At 38.4% G+C, this 16,944-nt stretch overlaps 1 protein-coding gene across 1 annotated transcript; it reads right to left on the reverse strand.

The window, feature by feature from the left end:
• Window positions 1-9,533: 9,533 nt before the first annotated feature.
• LOC145978169 (uncharacterized) lies at window positions 9,534-11,983 on the reverse strand. Its single transcript, XM_083110608.1, has 2 exons — window positions 11,814-11,983; window positions 9,534-10,848 (listed from the first exon to the last, which is right to left on the reverse strand). Exon 2 carries the CDS (start codon window positions 10,671-10,673, stop codon window positions 9,534-9,536), a length of 1,140 nt encoding a protein of 379 aa, XP_082966734.1. The 5' UTR covers window positions 10,674-10,848; window positions 11,814-11,983.
• Between the last annotated feature and the right edge of the window lie 4,961 nt (window positions 11,984-16,944).

The following is a 16,944-nucleotide window of genomic DNA, read 5'->3' on the forward strand; positions in this document are numbered from 1 at the left end:
TTTCCCTCGCGCCGGCTCATCGGAGTCGGTGCCGGCTCTGGAGTCGTGCCGGGAGGACTGCTTCCTCTTTTTAGAGGGTTGCGTCGATGGGTCGGGATCGGTGCGGTTGGCTTCAATTATGACGTTTTTTAAGCACTCTAGGCGTAATACACAAATAATACACGTCACTTTGCCACACAACCAGGGATAAAGAAATAAGATACTTACAATTTTTTTCATTTCAGCTTCAACCATCTTCCTTTCAGTAGTGCTCCTGATCATTTTTTTTACCTCATTCTTTATTGATATTTTTTCTTTCCAGAATTGAATACAAATTGACAAATTTCTACAAAGTTTTATATTAACCAATTTGAATGGTTTTTTACAATATTTTCTGATAATAACTTATTATTGAATAATTTGAAATAAAATAGGTTTTTTAAAAAAATCGCTACTATGTTGGGATATGGTTTGCAATGGTGAACAATAGATAGCTCTGGACTTATGAGTATTTTCTAACATTTTTCTTTATTGTTTCTGAATGTTTTACTGTGGTGGAAATGAGTTAATATCTTGATCTTTTTTACAGAATTTAGAATTTTATTTGAAATTAAGAAGATAAACCACATGTAGGAAGATAAAAAAGTTCAATTTCCAATTGTCATAAAGAAAAATGAATGTAATTTCCTTTTATACAAGTAATAAGAGAGCTAAATTTTTCATGCCAAACGGCTTTCATATCAATATCATGATGATATTGATATACAATGGCGCCTTTCGTACTCTCCTGTCGTGGCGTCTATTTTTCTTGGAACCGCTGTTTGATCCAAACTGAAAAACATTGTCGTCTCTTTTTTGTTTGGTTGGACTCCCTTGTTTCCTTTGCGCTGGCGTGAGTACATCCTGTGACTCGTCCAGAGTGGGCCCTTGCGTGTCGAGTTCAAGAGCGAGCTGGGCGCGGGAGGAATAGGTACCTTCGATTTCTTTCTCGCTTTCTCCCCCAGAAGATTCCTCGTTGGATGAGGACTCCGCAGAGTTCGCCTCATCCATTTCTTCCTAACTCTGAGATATGCGTTCGTTCTCACTATCGCCTTCATGGACCATTTCGATAATTTCCATGTTGTTTTTCTTTCACTTGGGGTTCATAGGGATCCCCATTACGCTAATTTTTTGCAGCGTTTGCAGACCCGATGGATTCCCGTTCGATCCGGCCAATCAGAGCCCCGGATGTTGGGGCGTTTGTTCGGCCGGTAGTCGTCGAAGTTTGTGGTGCTACGAAGGGCCGAATTTCGTTTTCGTAGCAATGAAGATTAATCTTGGAGATTCACCTGCATCAGTTAAGGAGAGAAAGGTACTCTAAATTCAATGACGTTCTTCGACGAAGCCTCTAGCGTGCAGTGACCTACTAACTGCGAACCGAGAATGGATCGTTGGGTGTCGGCAAAGCCTGTTCAGCCTCAACCTCACCGTCCCATCTAAGGGACCGCGGTTCGGAAGAAGGCCCCAACCACTTTCGGAACTCAGGTTTCAATCGTGCTTTTGGCTTTGAAAAATAATTTGCATTAGTGGATTTGCAATAATAACTGCAGATCTTTTTGCTCTGCAAGAAGGTGCTCATCGTGCTTGTAACGTTGAACACTGAAGATTCTCTGTGATTTTCATAATGAAAGTTTCTATTATGACAGGCGAAGGATATACGAAAACTAATTCCGGTAATCTAACATGTGTACATACATTTACGGTAGCTTCATGTTTTGCAGAAATTATATTGGAGTAGAAATGAGTGGAGCCAAAGCAGCGAGTTACGTTTTGTAAGGGAAATTTCACGTTTAACTTATCGACAGCATCATTCAATATTATTCTGTTGCAAGATTTTTCTCAGTAGCAATCATTCCTAATCTTCTGTTAACATTATTACTAGTAGTGGTGATATTACTGCAGTGCAATAAGTTCACCTGGAGAAAAATGTTACAGTCCTCCCAGAGATTCTTCGCTCTTCGCAGCACCGACATCCGGTCCTTGAAATGTCCGAATCTCGCAATTACGGGCCGCGGTTTGTTCTTTTATCTTCTCCATCCCAGCCTGTGAACACGCTCGAAGACCCTGTCGTCCATGGCGATGCCCAGACTGTCCTTTAGTACTTTTTCAGGGTTTCTTCGGACTCCTCCTATGTTTCATTTTCTTTCTCCGGCACGCCGTAGAATACAAGACTCGATCGTCTGCTCTGGTTCTCCAGAGCATCCAATTTTCCTTCCATCTCGTGAACCTTGTCAAACAACCATTCTGTCTGCCTCTGCGATACCGCGAGATGCTTTTCCAGTTCACTATTCCTGTCCGTCAGTGCCTGCACGCTCTCCCTCAGCTTCTGAATTTCGGTTTTTAGACTTTCCTGACCCGATTGGACAAGGTTGTAAATGTCGTCCAGTGACCTTTCCTGGCCCGGGTTGGGTTCCACACCTGCACACAGTAGGAGCATTAGAACCACCACGCCATGCACCATAAAACCGTTCACTTCCTTCTGTCGTTCTTTTTGTCGCCCCTTTCGCCCGAAGCCGCATAAACCGATTTGCATCCGCCAAGTATTGAGGTCCACCCCCATCGCGGAAAAACCGACAACGTCGCACTTAGTAGCTCTTTTCGACACGTCCTTCTCCTTCCACCGCTAACTCGCATATTTCTTGGATTAAATGGTAGAACATAGAAATACAACCGGGTTCCTGTATTTTATATTATTCTTTTTAACACGGTTCTGTCGCTATTCTTTTCGAATACTTACTACATTGACTCCACTTCTGTTATTATTATTAACAATACATAAAGATTATGATTATGAATAAAAATAACAAGTTTTCTGCTTTTTGTAACTGGAAATGAACGATGTGATTTTCCAAAGGGTTCGATGGATTCCCTTTCCTACGCCCATGATTCCAACAGAAAAACCAAAGTTAAGCGTGAAATGCAGGAACCATAATTTGCCATTTAAATCAAAGAATAAATGGATCTATAGTTTTCAAAAGTAAAAAAAAAAAAATATGTGAGAGGTCGCACAACATTAAACTTTATGACCAAAATTTACCCCTAACTAAATTATTTTATTTTCTTTAACAAGGCGTGTGAATGTAAATAACAAAATATAGTATTATACATTTCAGTATAATAACTGTATTGAAATGTTAAAAAATAAAATAAAAAACCTTTGTGCTGCATATTCGCTCATCTGGTGGACCGAATAGAACAGCTTCCCGAAGAAAAAATGTAATAAAATTATTATAGGAATAAAACTACTTTATTTTATTAGTTTATAATATTGGTCTACAATGACAATCATAACCATTATTATGTTTATTATTTTGAGTTTTATCAGAGCCTAAACACCCTACCTCGTACAAAAATTTCTCGCTACGCCTATGGTAATGCACGATATTGTAATTAAATAGAACAGTAATTGCTTTTTTAGTAATTTGTACTTTTACATAACTTTCACAGACCAAGTTCATTGTTCTTGTAGCTCATCAATTATCATTCATGTGGCCTCGCCATGCAAATCGCACCCCACCAACTCGCCTTTTCATTTGAGGCATCTGGTACTCGTATTTGTGCATAATGTTAAAATGCACCACTTATAATTGTTTATTGTCCATTTTGATATCAACAACACTGACCAACTACAAAATTCGGGCGGATCTGCTCTTGTAACTCACAACATGGAAACGTGTTGTTTCTGCGCAAGGCAACAGTAAAATCTTATTTGTAAAGTTAACTCGACGGAGAAAACTGTAGTAAAGCACTGACAGAATATTTTCTTAGTGGTAAAGACCACTTCCTATTCTAGTAATCACGTTTCTTTTCCAATCAATTATCTCATAGCAGACACAGACGCGCCCTAATACCAAATGCAGCCAACACGAAGTGCAGACGGCAGGAGAAGCCGAACCACGACGTCACAACATGGCGCAGGTGTGTTTTGTGCGCAACGCTCGGCTCGCTAATTGGAAAGTCAATTTTCTACCTATAAGTGAACGCACATGAACGTGGGAAATTGCAGGGCTTATTTGTCGATGGTATAGATTTTAAAAATGATCTTTAAAAAAAGTAGTGGAAATGCCCAAGAGCCTTCTAATCAAGAGGTCCCGGGTTCGATACCCGGTGGAGGCACATAGTGGATCGGATCCCACTTTAAACTGTAGGTCCAGTCTCGATTAGCCTCTCTGTGCATAAAGTGGACTTAAAACAAAAATTCAAACACGTAAAATAATACACGTGAGATATTTGATATTGAACAAGCCAAATTTTGTAGTTTCTGAACGTCGCACCAGTGACACATCGGAAACAAAAAGAAGCACTAATTTAGAAACTTTTATTAGCCCCCGTAATTCTTGATTTTAACCTTCAACATGTTCTGAATGATTGACTGATTGTTTTATTTAATTCGCCTTTCTTCCATTTTTAGCTAATTGCGAAGTTCTGGCATAGCCTATTCTGCCTATGGCTCTTAGGTAATAATACGAAATATATAAATTAACTGTTTATTAATTGTAACAAAATAATGTTTATATTATGATAAATATACGGTAAAGAAACAGAAATCTGTGATTATCTCAGAACTATGAGAAAATTTTGTTAGGACAAGGAACACCCATGCCCAGGTCGGGTTTCGAATCCGAGGAATGTGGAGTTAATAATTTATTGATAAACGAGAGAATTCCACGCGTTTTTTGTGAAGTTTTGAAATTTTTGACCTATAGTTGTGAGTAAATCTTGTCTCATTCATAAAAACAACAGCTCATTTAAGTTCATTGTCAATATGCATTAGCTTTCTCACGGTGGTCACTCGTGGTTTGCAATTTCTTCCGATTGTGCGAAACCATATGGCGTGCAAGGTTGGCCCTTTTTAGAAATCCTTTCTTGCAGAGATCACACCAGAAGCCTAACTCTTTGAAATGCTGTCGTGAATGAGTCTTCCACTCGCGGAGCGGGATGGAGGAAGTCTCGCACAGTGAACAGGAAATATTCGTTACATAATCTTCCTCGTGTCTTCTGAAAATTAAAAAAGAGAAGCATCAGATTTTAGCCAGAGGCGAAGATATAGTACAAGCAATGCAAGCACTGATTGCATAATTCGAATATCATTTAATGTACTTAATGTTCTAACCGTATTTAGTTTCCATCGCACTCGATTTCGCGAAAAAAATGCGGCCGCAAACTCCCCCAGCAGCTCTGTAGCAAGCACCAGCCTCAATGCTTGCAGCCGTTCTGCGGGAAAATAAGGCCTCCGAAGGAGTCACATGGCGAAGCGTGAAATTCTGGTGGAACCCGTCCACAAAGCTTCTACAAAAAGCTGTGCTTTCCGAGCTTGCGTGATTCCCGAAAATAGCCGAGTTCAACCGAAAGCAGAAGGATTCATCTATGGGTACGTTGCCAGCAAAAACTAGTAACGAATATTTGTCTTCATGAACACGTAAACAAGATCGCAAATATAATAATAATTGTTAGTCATAAAATAACTAAAAGAAGTTATTATCACTGTTCTAAATTCCATATATATCATATTATATTACAAATTATTTTAGATTTTGCGAAATGTAAAACGCGTAAAAAAAGTTGACATTGGGAGTTGGGGCAGTAGAATTTCTGCACCCCCGTGAAGAGTTTTCTCAGGGAGGGAGGGAAGATTGGACGGACCTTGGTCCTGCACCCTGCTTCCTGGTCGGTCCAGCTCAAATTACGCCAGAAGTGTTGACCGCTACCAGTGTTTGCAACTGCCAAATTATTTACGCAGTAATTCAAGTGAGCTCTTTCACAAATTTTACAATCAATAAATTGACTGCTTTTGAATAAAACTTGGGTGAAAATAAAGCTATCTGAGAAAGAACTATCTACTGACATTTGTACATGGCATAGAAGTAAATCGTATACATTCTGCATATTATGAGCACAAGAATATGTTTTAATGATTGATTGATTGATTTGTTGTTTTAAGTCCACTTTATGCACAGTAAGGCTAATCGGGACTGGACCTACAGTTTAAAATGGGATCTGAAACACTTGTGCCTCCACCGGGTATCGAACCCGGAACCCCTTGATTACAAGGCGACGACACTACCACTGCGCCATCGGGGAGGCCCGAATATGTTTTAAGTTCTATTATTATGATGCAAGTGGTGTTCCCAGGGTCATTTTACGGTCCCCATTTTGTCATCTTTTCCTTCCTTTGACGTTTTTTCTTAGATATACTGGGCCAAAAGGGGGTTATGTCTACCATCCACCCCCCCCCCTTCGCCCCGGGCACGCCATTGAATGACACTTTATTACTTAAATATTAATGCACATACTCGTTCTGCTGAAATGATTCTGATTCCTCCGCGTAATTTTTATCTCCAAACTGATATATCTTTCCTTTGTGACGGATAAAATTAAGGAAATAGGTTGGTATCACTTTCTGTTGTTTCAGAGATTTTCAAAGTGATCTTGTGTGGATGCTTGCATTTACAGTTGTGGGAAGCGCGTGGGATAGTGTGAGTGTTTGTTGCTTCGTGTTTTGTGCTGTGAATTTATCGGAATGAACGCGTATTTAGGAACGGTTGATGTGAAGTGCGGGTGTATTATTGAGCAATTGAAAATTGCTTCGTTTAGCTCGAGAGAGATAAGTGTTAAAATGAAAATCGTGGAAGGGGGTCGACCAACACCAAGAGTTTGAAATTTATTGTGGTGAGTACATCGTCTATGCATGTGTTTCTTTGCTTTGAAATGAATTTTTTATTGTTTGTGTTTAACTTTTTATTTAGTGTTTAAGTTACTCCAATGCGGTTTTTAGGGTGCCCAAAAATACTAAATTACATCATGCAGCGTAAAATAAACAAATGATTCCCTTTTTTTTTTATCTAAATCGGTTTGGTCACCGTTTGACCATATTAAATAATAATGAACAAATAAGGGCCGGTTTTTCAATGTTCAGTTAAGGTTCATGTTAGCACGTAACTGGAAGTTAGTGAAAATTTCGGTTTTTCAATGTACAGTTAGCTCGTAACTGGAACTATGGTGGCGATTATCTTTACTGGTACTTCTTCTTGCAGTTACCAGCATAACTGGAAGTTACGAAGCAATATGGATGCCTCGTGCAGCTATCGAAGTTCCACACTCGCAACTTCACTGTCAGATTAAACAAAATATGATTCATAAAACTTTTAAATTCGTACAGAAAAATACTTGTTTTGTTTGGCAGAGCTTACCAACGTCCATGCAAATATGGAAATTAAGCAGCGTAGTTGCTAGAATTCGCTTGGCAAGGTTGTGTTAGGGCCGGTTTTTCAATGTTCAGTTAAGGTTCATGTTAGCACGTAACTGGAAGTTAGTGAAAATTTCGGTTTTTCAATGTACAGTTAGCTCGTAACTGGAACTATGGTGGCGATTATCTTTACTGGTACTTCTTCTTGCAGTTACCAGCATAACTGGAAGTTACGAAGCAATATGGATGCCTCGTGCAGCTATCGAAGTTCCACACTCGCAACTTCACTGTCAGATTAAACAAAATATGATTCATAAAACTTTTAAATTCGTACAGAAAAATACTTGTTTTGTTTGGCAGAGCTTACCAACGTCCATGCAAATATGGAAATTAAGCAGCGTAGTTGCTAGAATTCGCTTGGCAAGGTTGTGTTAGAGAATTTGTGTCCATGATATCCGGTCTACCAGGCGGTACAAACTCCAAACAGTAATTTGGTGCAGTGGTTAGCGGCACCACCTCTCGGACCGTGTTGTCTTTTGTAATACGAGTTCAAGTCCTGGTCACGGATATTTTTTCTTCTTGTCAATTATTTATTACGTATGTTGCCTTCAATTCACGCTTTATTGTTGAATGATCTTTTCGGAGAAATATTACAGTAAATTTTAAAATTATTTTTACTCGTACCTTCATATTTTTAGAAGTTTAGAAAGCATGCTTACTATTAACATGATGTTTTTTCCTCAACAACATGCATAGAGAGGTACAAAGCATGCAGTCAAATGTACAATATTTACATATTATTAATAATAATAGTGTTTATATCAACAAGCAGATATTATTAATGTCTCGACTTTCGAGATCTTCACGCTTCTTCTACAAGAAAGTGTCTGCGCCTGCGCCTCATAACATAATTTTCCCCACGTGGGATTGACCTTTATTAGAAGAAAACCAAATTTGTAGTGCTGTCTTTCGTTAATTTATTTCGTAAGCATACAAGATGGATACGCAGCCATTGTTCCTATCGTTTCCCAATGCAATAACGTGTTTTAGAGCGCGGCGCGCTTGTAGTTCTATATTTAAACGCCAGGCTGTGTGCCAGTCGACGTGGTTTGGAACTATACTAACAGATGGCGCGCAAATCGATTTCCTGTAATTTCCGTGCTTCAGAATTGCCAACACACTGTTTCGGAGAACGAACCATGGTTTAGTTTACTGGCAGTTACTTTCACATTGAAAAACCCGGTGCTGGTTAAGACTGGCTGTTATCTCCAACTGGCAGTTTGTTAACAGAAAGATTAACAGGACATTGAAAAAGTGGCCCTAAAGGTACTAATAAGTAAGTAAGAAATTCCGTCTCCCTTTAGTCGTATGCGGAAAGTTCGCATATGCAAAACGTTTAATATCATATGAATAACGTTACCTGGATTTTTTTTAAAAAGTAAATGTGACGTTTGCGGATCATATGGTTTATTTTTAGTACAGTCACTTTATTACGATATTTTGACAAATCCAGCGACTGGGTAAATGAGGCTATAAACCTTGAATGTTTCCCCTCGGCATGTCGTTGTACTACATGTTTTGTTGTACTGAAACATTGCTTGCCTCCTTCGTAAGACTACGCTTCGCTACTGGATTTTACGATTGATAAACCTGATCGAATGCAGTGCTTTTAGAAAATCCTAACACATATGGAAAATAAGTTTCAGCCTTTTGTATCCAGCTGTAAAGTAACGAGACTTGCTTTTACAGCGTGAGTGAAAATATTTGTTTCAGTTTGATGGCAGCATGTGAGCATATCCATGGAAGTTGCAATCGACCAGGAAGGGATAGACTCAGTTTGATACTTCCTACGCGAAGTTAGTTTTAAACCTCTTTACAGACAGATGGATTGATCAATGTTGAGCCTACAGTTTAAGAACATGGTCGGATTGAAAGGTTGACCTTGATCACACCCACAAGCAGATGATCCCATCTTTCACATGCTCTGACACGTGAAGAAAAACTCAGGGTGCCTTCATGCTCATGATTTTTCTCGCATCCATGATTTTCTATGTAAATGTAGATAAGCGACCTGAAATGACAATATAAGAAAGTTGAGAGAATCAAATCTGAAAACAGTTACGTGCAGGATCTGCAGAACTTGTAGCTTATACAACGTCACTTTTCTACTTATTTGGGTTAATCGCAATGAGGACGATAAGCATAAAAGGAGCACCCATCGGGAAGTCAGAATTTTCTGTGTCGAGCACTAAATGAGTGCTTTATGAGTTTATGTATCAACTTCATAAAGAAATTTATACTTTGGGTCTTATTATACAATGGAAAAAGACTATTGGAAAAACGAAAGCACTTTCCTTGGTTGCTCAACCCCTTTTTGGGTTTCACCTTGTTGTGGCTGATGGTCGTCAGACGATTGCACCATAGGCTGAATGGTTGGTGTTTGCAGCGGGCGAGCGAAGTGCTGGCGTCTCATATGAAGGCTCCAATCTGACAGTCTCTGAAAAATGTTCCCACATCTTCGACAGGCGATGGGCGACCGATTGGGCAAAGGGGAGTGCCTCACACAGTGGATTCTGTAGGCTTGTGGGGTCTTCAAGTCCATCCCACACTCGTGGCAATGGAAGCTGCTTCGTCCCGTGTGCACATCCAAATGAACAAGGAAGTGGTGATCGTCCACGAAGGACTTCGAGCACAGACCGCACCAGTCATTCTCGTGGATCTTGATGTGAGCCAAGAATTTCTCCAGCAAAAGGAACTTCATGCTGCAAACGCGACACTCGTACGTGACATACTTCTGATGGCTCTTCGAGTGTAAGTCCAGCAGCATCTTCTCGGGGAATTTCTTGGGGCATTCGACACACTGCCAAGGAATGTGAGTGCGTTGAATATGCCGTTGGCGTTTCTCAGCGCATTTAACAGTTTCGAACTTGCCGTTCTTGAAAACAACTTTATCTTGCATTCTTGAACCGATGTTCGTCTGATCTACTGCGTCGAATAAAGCAATTACTGGATTATTGTATAGTCGATCACCATCCGTGATACTTCCTATAGTTGCCAAACCACTAATTTCCCGAGTGGCAATTGCACTAGTGTCCATGACATCTGCTCCGATTACACTTCTCAGAAGACGTCCTTGGTCCATGTATTCCTTCGGATATACACGAAACTGATACTTGTATGTACCAGAAGTGCATGTATGCTTCATGTCACACCTTGGAAAACAAGCTTCGTCCTGTTCCTGGACAAAAATGTTCGCGGAGAAAATTTTACTTTGGAGCTGCTGGTCTAGCAAACCACTTTCCATTGTTACTGGAAAATTTGATTGAAACTCCATATACCATGAAGGCCTGACAGTTCCTCCACTAGCAACATTTTGAACGTTGAAAGAAACATGCATGATCACACTGCTTTCTTGAATAGCTTGTGAAGTATGTAATAAATTGTCAACGCAGTCTCCTCTGAAATTCATGATTTCAATTTATATCTCCCAGTAATGCTGACTACATAACAATACGACATCTATAAAATTCGAGTAGTGAAATAAATGTGCTTGTATTAAACTTGAACAAACTTCGTTTTGGTTGAAATGAAACGCTTCGTTTAACCTGCGACTGGCATAATTGCATTTACGTTAGCCTAAAGTCCTGAAAGAAAATAATATTTTCTTTACTAATTTCTTCAAGTAAACCACAGTATTAAAAGATACCTAAATACATATTAGTCACAACTGCACCTAATTACATTGTCTGTGACTTATTATACTCCATTCGACTTTAATAGAACGAAAAATTAAACTGAAACCTTCATATTCTACCGTTGAATTGATTGATTGATTTGCTTTATTTTACATAACTTTTTGTGCCACTTTGGGCTAATTTGCAGAGATGAGGATGAGTGATGACATGATGAAATTGATGAATGGCCACTCACAAACATCCATCCCCATGCCGGGATTAGATAGAGGGACCCCTGGCTGTGCCCCTGGTGTCGTAGCGCAATGTGCTAACCATTCCGCTACGGGGGGCGGCTTTACCGTTGGAATGTAAGAACGTTTTGTATCTACTGTAAGATATGACAAGATAGAAATTTATTTAATGTAACCAGATGCATGGATTTCAGTTTCTTCATGTCCCAACTAATCAAAAAACTTTTCCAACCTTGTGTTTTAGGTTACAACTATGAGAATATTTATCAACTCAGCCAATGTGCTTCAAATTGTTTGCCTGGATCAGAAAAGTTGCTTTTCAATATTCGAAATTAAAATAAGATCAATCTGAAGTAAAAAGATAATATAATATGCTTTTGAAATTATTATTTTTTCATAATTTATAAGTTCGTTATACTTTTGGGTTACGGACATAAGTTAATCACTTATTTTTTACATTGTATTTTCCATCTTTTTGGGTTGTTAGACAGCTAACCCGTAATCCCCTTTCTCCTGGGCACGACAGATAATGATATTCTTACTAAAAAAAAAGTTCAGTCTTAAGCTATAATTTAATCTAAAACAGTAGCAAATAGCATGTGGAGTCAAAGCTTGGGTTATTAATTTCCTCTCTACGATGGCAATATACTCAAATGCTAAATCCTTTGACTACCCTACACTAACCTTGCAAAATAGCAAATGTCACAAAGCCAATTGCATTATTTCATCGTAGGGAACCTGACAGGAAGTGTCTAGATTAAACATAAACTTGGTTACCTTATTAAGATGTCATCAATAATAATTACTTTGGCAGATGCTAAACACACAGAAAGATTGCATTAGAAAAATATAACAGCAAGATTATTAGAACTATTATTAGAAATGTGAATGTCGCACAACAGATACTTCTAATAACCTTGCACAACAGTCTGATCAAAGATGATATAGATAAACGGCGATCAATCAGGTTCCACAGAAATGATGATAATTTCGATCTAGGTCATAGTGGCCAGAGCCTCCTCATACCGTACGGTCACGGTACCCTCACAGGTCACATTGGATCCGGTTTCGACCTCATTTTTACACTCCCATGTTTGACTGGAGGACGTTCTGGCAATGTGTCGGTGTGCTGATAAGGGATCGATGTGCATAACGTATCGAAATAGCCGACGAAATATTATGGGTTAGGGTGAAGGGAGTCGAGTGGATAACCGAGTATTTAGAAGAGAAGGGTGCGTCAGGTGAGTTTTGCGTCCTCTTCTAAGGCTGCTGGAACAAACATCGCTCTTCTACCCCTGTTGGCTACTTGCTTGATTGGTCCATTTTACGTAGTTTTTCTCCCACGTTTCCTAATAGCGAAGATGAGGATGAGTGATGATGTGATGAAGAACCCACACTCATGTCATGCCGGGATTCGAACCCAGGACTGATGGCGTCGTAGCGCGCTGTGCTAACTACTCAGCCACGGAGGTCGGCCTTTGGCTACTTGAGTCGGTTAGGTGACAGGTTGAATTACAAATACGAAGGAACCGTCACAGAATAAGACCCGTACAACAGACAAATTGCCCTACCCAGGCTAAAACTAATTGATAATAATAATAAATTTCTTTATTAAGCGGGCGAGGTTCATCCTATACGGTAGGCTGCTCTGCCACCTAACTCTTGTCAATGTAATGATACATATATAATAAACTGCATGTGGAGCAGTGAGCTACAAGTAAAATAATACATCTTACTTGTAAGAGATACACAAAATTAAATGAATACACAAAGTGAATAACTACAAATACAAAAGACAAAATAATAAGTAATAATAAAAGACAAAAGTAATACGTAATAATAAAAATACAATTTCATGTAGTAACTTGATACCTTCAATATGTGCCGCGACTCTGTCATTGTTCCATTAACAGTATATATATTTTACTTTATCTCTGAAATTTACGGGGTTCCTTATGCATGCAATGTTTGTATGCAATGCATTCCATGCTTTGGGAGCCAAAAAGGAGAAATATGATTTGTAGGCCGTGGTAGAATGATGGGGTAAATCGAAATTGTTCCGCTTGCGGGTAGCATATTCATGGATATTCCTAAGAGAATGCATTTTTTCGAACAGATACTGTGGTTTACCTTCTGCTAATATACCGCGGACGAAACAGAGATAGTGCATTTTCCTACTGTTTGCCATAGTAAGAACCTGATTGTTATTTAAAATCGGAAGAATATGATCGGATCTTTTTAGTCAAAAAATGTATCTGATGCAGGCATTTTGCACCATTTGTATTTTTAGACTGAGCTTTTGCAAGAGTTGAGGGCCGTAAACGTCATCACAATAGTCAAATAATGGGTATATTAATGCTTGGATGAGTCTTAGTTTTCATTCAACAGGGAGGAAGTCACGGAAAAGATTTAGACTTCTGAGTGTTCCGTAAGCTTTCATATATTGCGTCTTTATATGTTCTGACCAGTCGATTGTTTCGTCAAAGACCAGACCAAGATTTTTGGCAGTGTTACTCCTGACAATAGACAAATTGTTTATTTTGAGATCCATGTTAATGTTTTTCATTAACGACTTTGAATAATTAGATCCAATGATCATCAAAGTGGATTTTTCCGGATTGATTTTAAGACCGTTAGATTCACACCAGTTATTGACGATGTTCAAGTTGGAGTTCAGTGACCGCAGGTTATGTTCCAATGAAGCTAAACTGAAAAGCAAAAAAAACTGAAAAGTAGAACTGGGTATCATCTGCGTAAAAATGTGGAGTGAAGAATTTTATGGCTTGCTGCAAATCTGCAGTATAAAGGGTAAACAGGAGGGGGCCTAGTATCGATCCCTGTGGCACACCTGCTTTTAGCATTATAGCATTATTGATGGAAATTTCTCACGGTAATACGCAGTAGCTTCGATTGGGTGCCAAAACTGGGGGTCAAAGACAGGACAGCTTACTTTATCTTGGCAGACTAGGTTTGTATTAAGATGCCATAGCATGGCCATAGTGCGGGGGCAGAAATTAGGAGGTTGCACCTTCCTAAGTCCCCTATTCGCCGCCACTGGTCACACGTTTCGTAATGTTGAACCATTTTGGAAATAGGTAGCGCACCCTGAATCTATTCTAATCACAAGAAAGTTATATTATTATTTCTGCATATTCTTAATAACAAAGAATTGTATTTGGTGCCTTGGAATTCTCTTCCAATTTTAAGCTCGTGATTAATGTGTCTCACAATAGTTGACGTTCGTAGTCATGTCAATGAACATTTAATTGTGCACTATTGTCAGATATAAAGAGCGCATGGAACTATATCCTGGCGTATTCAGTCTCAAGAAAATAATTCGATTCCATTCGGTGGTCGGTGAAAAACGTCCGTGCATGCTAGAGTAGCTAAAAAAAAAAAAGGAACTCAAAATATCTTGACGACGTTAAGTATTTTATACGTCACTTGTAATTTCCACAATTTAAGTTCTTTATTATTTTGAGTTGGCAGGTTAAAGAAAAATTCATAATTTTATATGACTATACTTTCCTTTTCATAACCCGTGGCGCAACAGCACGTGAGGGTCAGGAGGACCGGCCTCACTCCCACCTGCTGAGGTGGGAGATCATCCAACCAGTTACGGGGTGACGTGTGGCGAGCACGAGGAGCCCCTAGTAGTTGTTGTAAGTTTTCATGACTGGGTTACACTACTTATTCGCCACCGGTCCCATACACACGGGTCTCCCTTATCGCACAACACTTGACACTTGAGCAACCTTGCGTTCTGACGTCAGACGAGGAATGTCTACGTTATTAGGTTTCTGTTAGGTTTGGTTCTATTAGCATAAATACACTGAAAATGTATTATTTATGCTAAGAGAACTAGACCTAACAAGCCTAACAATAAAGGTTTCATCCGGTGACGTCAGAACACAAGCTTGCTAAAGTGTTGTGCCATAAAGATATCCCCTTACGGAAACAAAATGACGAACGAAATTATGTAAGCCATAAGGACATAAGTAGAGGGTGATGCTCCCACCGGAAAAGTTTGGCAATGAACAGCCCCATTGACATTGGGTGGCCAAGCGTTTTCACAGTCGACCTTTCATTCTTATTATCGCGAGTAGTGAAAGTGCAAGAAAAGGTGAGCAAAATAAGAATAAAATAATAATGTTATTTTCAAATGATGATATGATATGAAAATTCTGTTAGGTGACTGTAATGCACAGATTGGCAAAGAAGAGACATTTAAACCCACGATTGGTAAAGAAAGTCTTCATGAATTAAGTAATGATAATGGTATAAGATTGATTACTTTTGCAACCTCAAAGAATTTAATTGTGAAAAGTACCACTTTTAAACATAAAGATATCCATAAATATACCTGGTCTTCTCCAGATGGTAAAACTCATAATCAGATAGATCATATTCTCATTGATAAGAGAAGGCATACTAGTATAATTGACGTTCGTACACATAGAGGTGCTGACTGTGCCAGTGACCATTATTTAGTAATTGCTAAATTAAGAGAAAGACTCTCAGTGATAAATCATAAGCAACAAAATCTAAAAGTTCTAAAATTTGATACAGGAAAGTTTACTGATGAAAGAATTAAGAAAGATTACCAAATTAAACTGTCAAATAGATTTGATGTTTTGCAGGATTTAAATGATGATGAAAATATAAATGAAACAGACGTAAATAAGAATTGGGAGCACATACGTAATGCAATAGAATCAGCAGCTAAAGAAAGTATAGGATACCATAAACCGAGAAAAAGTAAGCCATGGTTTGATAATGAATGTCATAATCTAATAGAAATAAGAAATCAGGCTAGACTTAGGTGGTTAAATAACTCTGATGATACAAATCTAAACAATTATAATAGAATAAAGCGAGAAGTTAACCGCACGTTTAGAAGTAAAAAAAGAGATTACTTGAAAAGCAAAATTAACGAAATTGAAACAAACAGCAAAAATAAAAATATCAGAGATTTATATAAAGGTGTAAATGAGTTTAGAAAGGGGTGGCAACCTAAAGTAAACTTGATAAAAGATAAAGACGGTGATTTTCTAGCTGACCCAAGCGATATTCTAAATAGATGGAAGAACTACTTTAATGACCTTTTAAATGTCCATGTAGGAGATAAATCAGAAGTGAATGAAGTACACACAGCAGAACCTTTAGTCCCAGAACCTAACTTGACTGAAGTTAAAGATGCTATTAAAAGGCTAAAGAATAACAAAGCACCTGGCATTGATTTAATACCAGCTGAGTTAATTAAATATGGTGGAAATTCATTAATTTGTCAAATTCATAAATTAATTTGTTTAATATGGAATAAAGAAGAAATCCCTCAACAGTGGAAAGAATCCATAATTGTTCCTGTGTTTAAAAAAGGTGATAAAATGAACTGCAATAATTACCGTGGAATTTCTCTACTCTCAACAACATATAAAATATTATCTAACATTCTTTTAACAAGACTAACCCCATATGCTAATGAAATTATAGGTGATTATCAATGTGGATTTAAACGTAACAGATCAACTACAGATCAAATTTTTCACATCAGACAGACACTTGAAAAAAAGTGGGAATATAATCAAAATGTCCATCAGCTATTCATTGATTTCAAAAAAGCATATGATTCAGTCAAAAGAGATAAATTATATAATATATTAGTAGAGTTTGGAATACCTAAGAAGCTTGTTAGTATGATAAAAATATGCACCAGTGAAACAGAAAGTAAAATTCGTGTGGGTATTAATATGTCTGACAAATTTACAATTCATGATGGGTTAAAACAAGGAGATGCATTATCTCCATTGCTCTT

This window comes from Lepisma saccharinum, chromosome 24, assembly GCF_977018435.1.
Source record: "Lepisma saccharinum chromosome 24, izLepSacc3.1, whole genome shotgun sequence".
Taxonomy (NCBI): Eukaryota; Metazoa; Arthropoda; class Insecta; order Zygentoma; family Lepismatidae; genus Lepisma; species Lepisma saccharinum.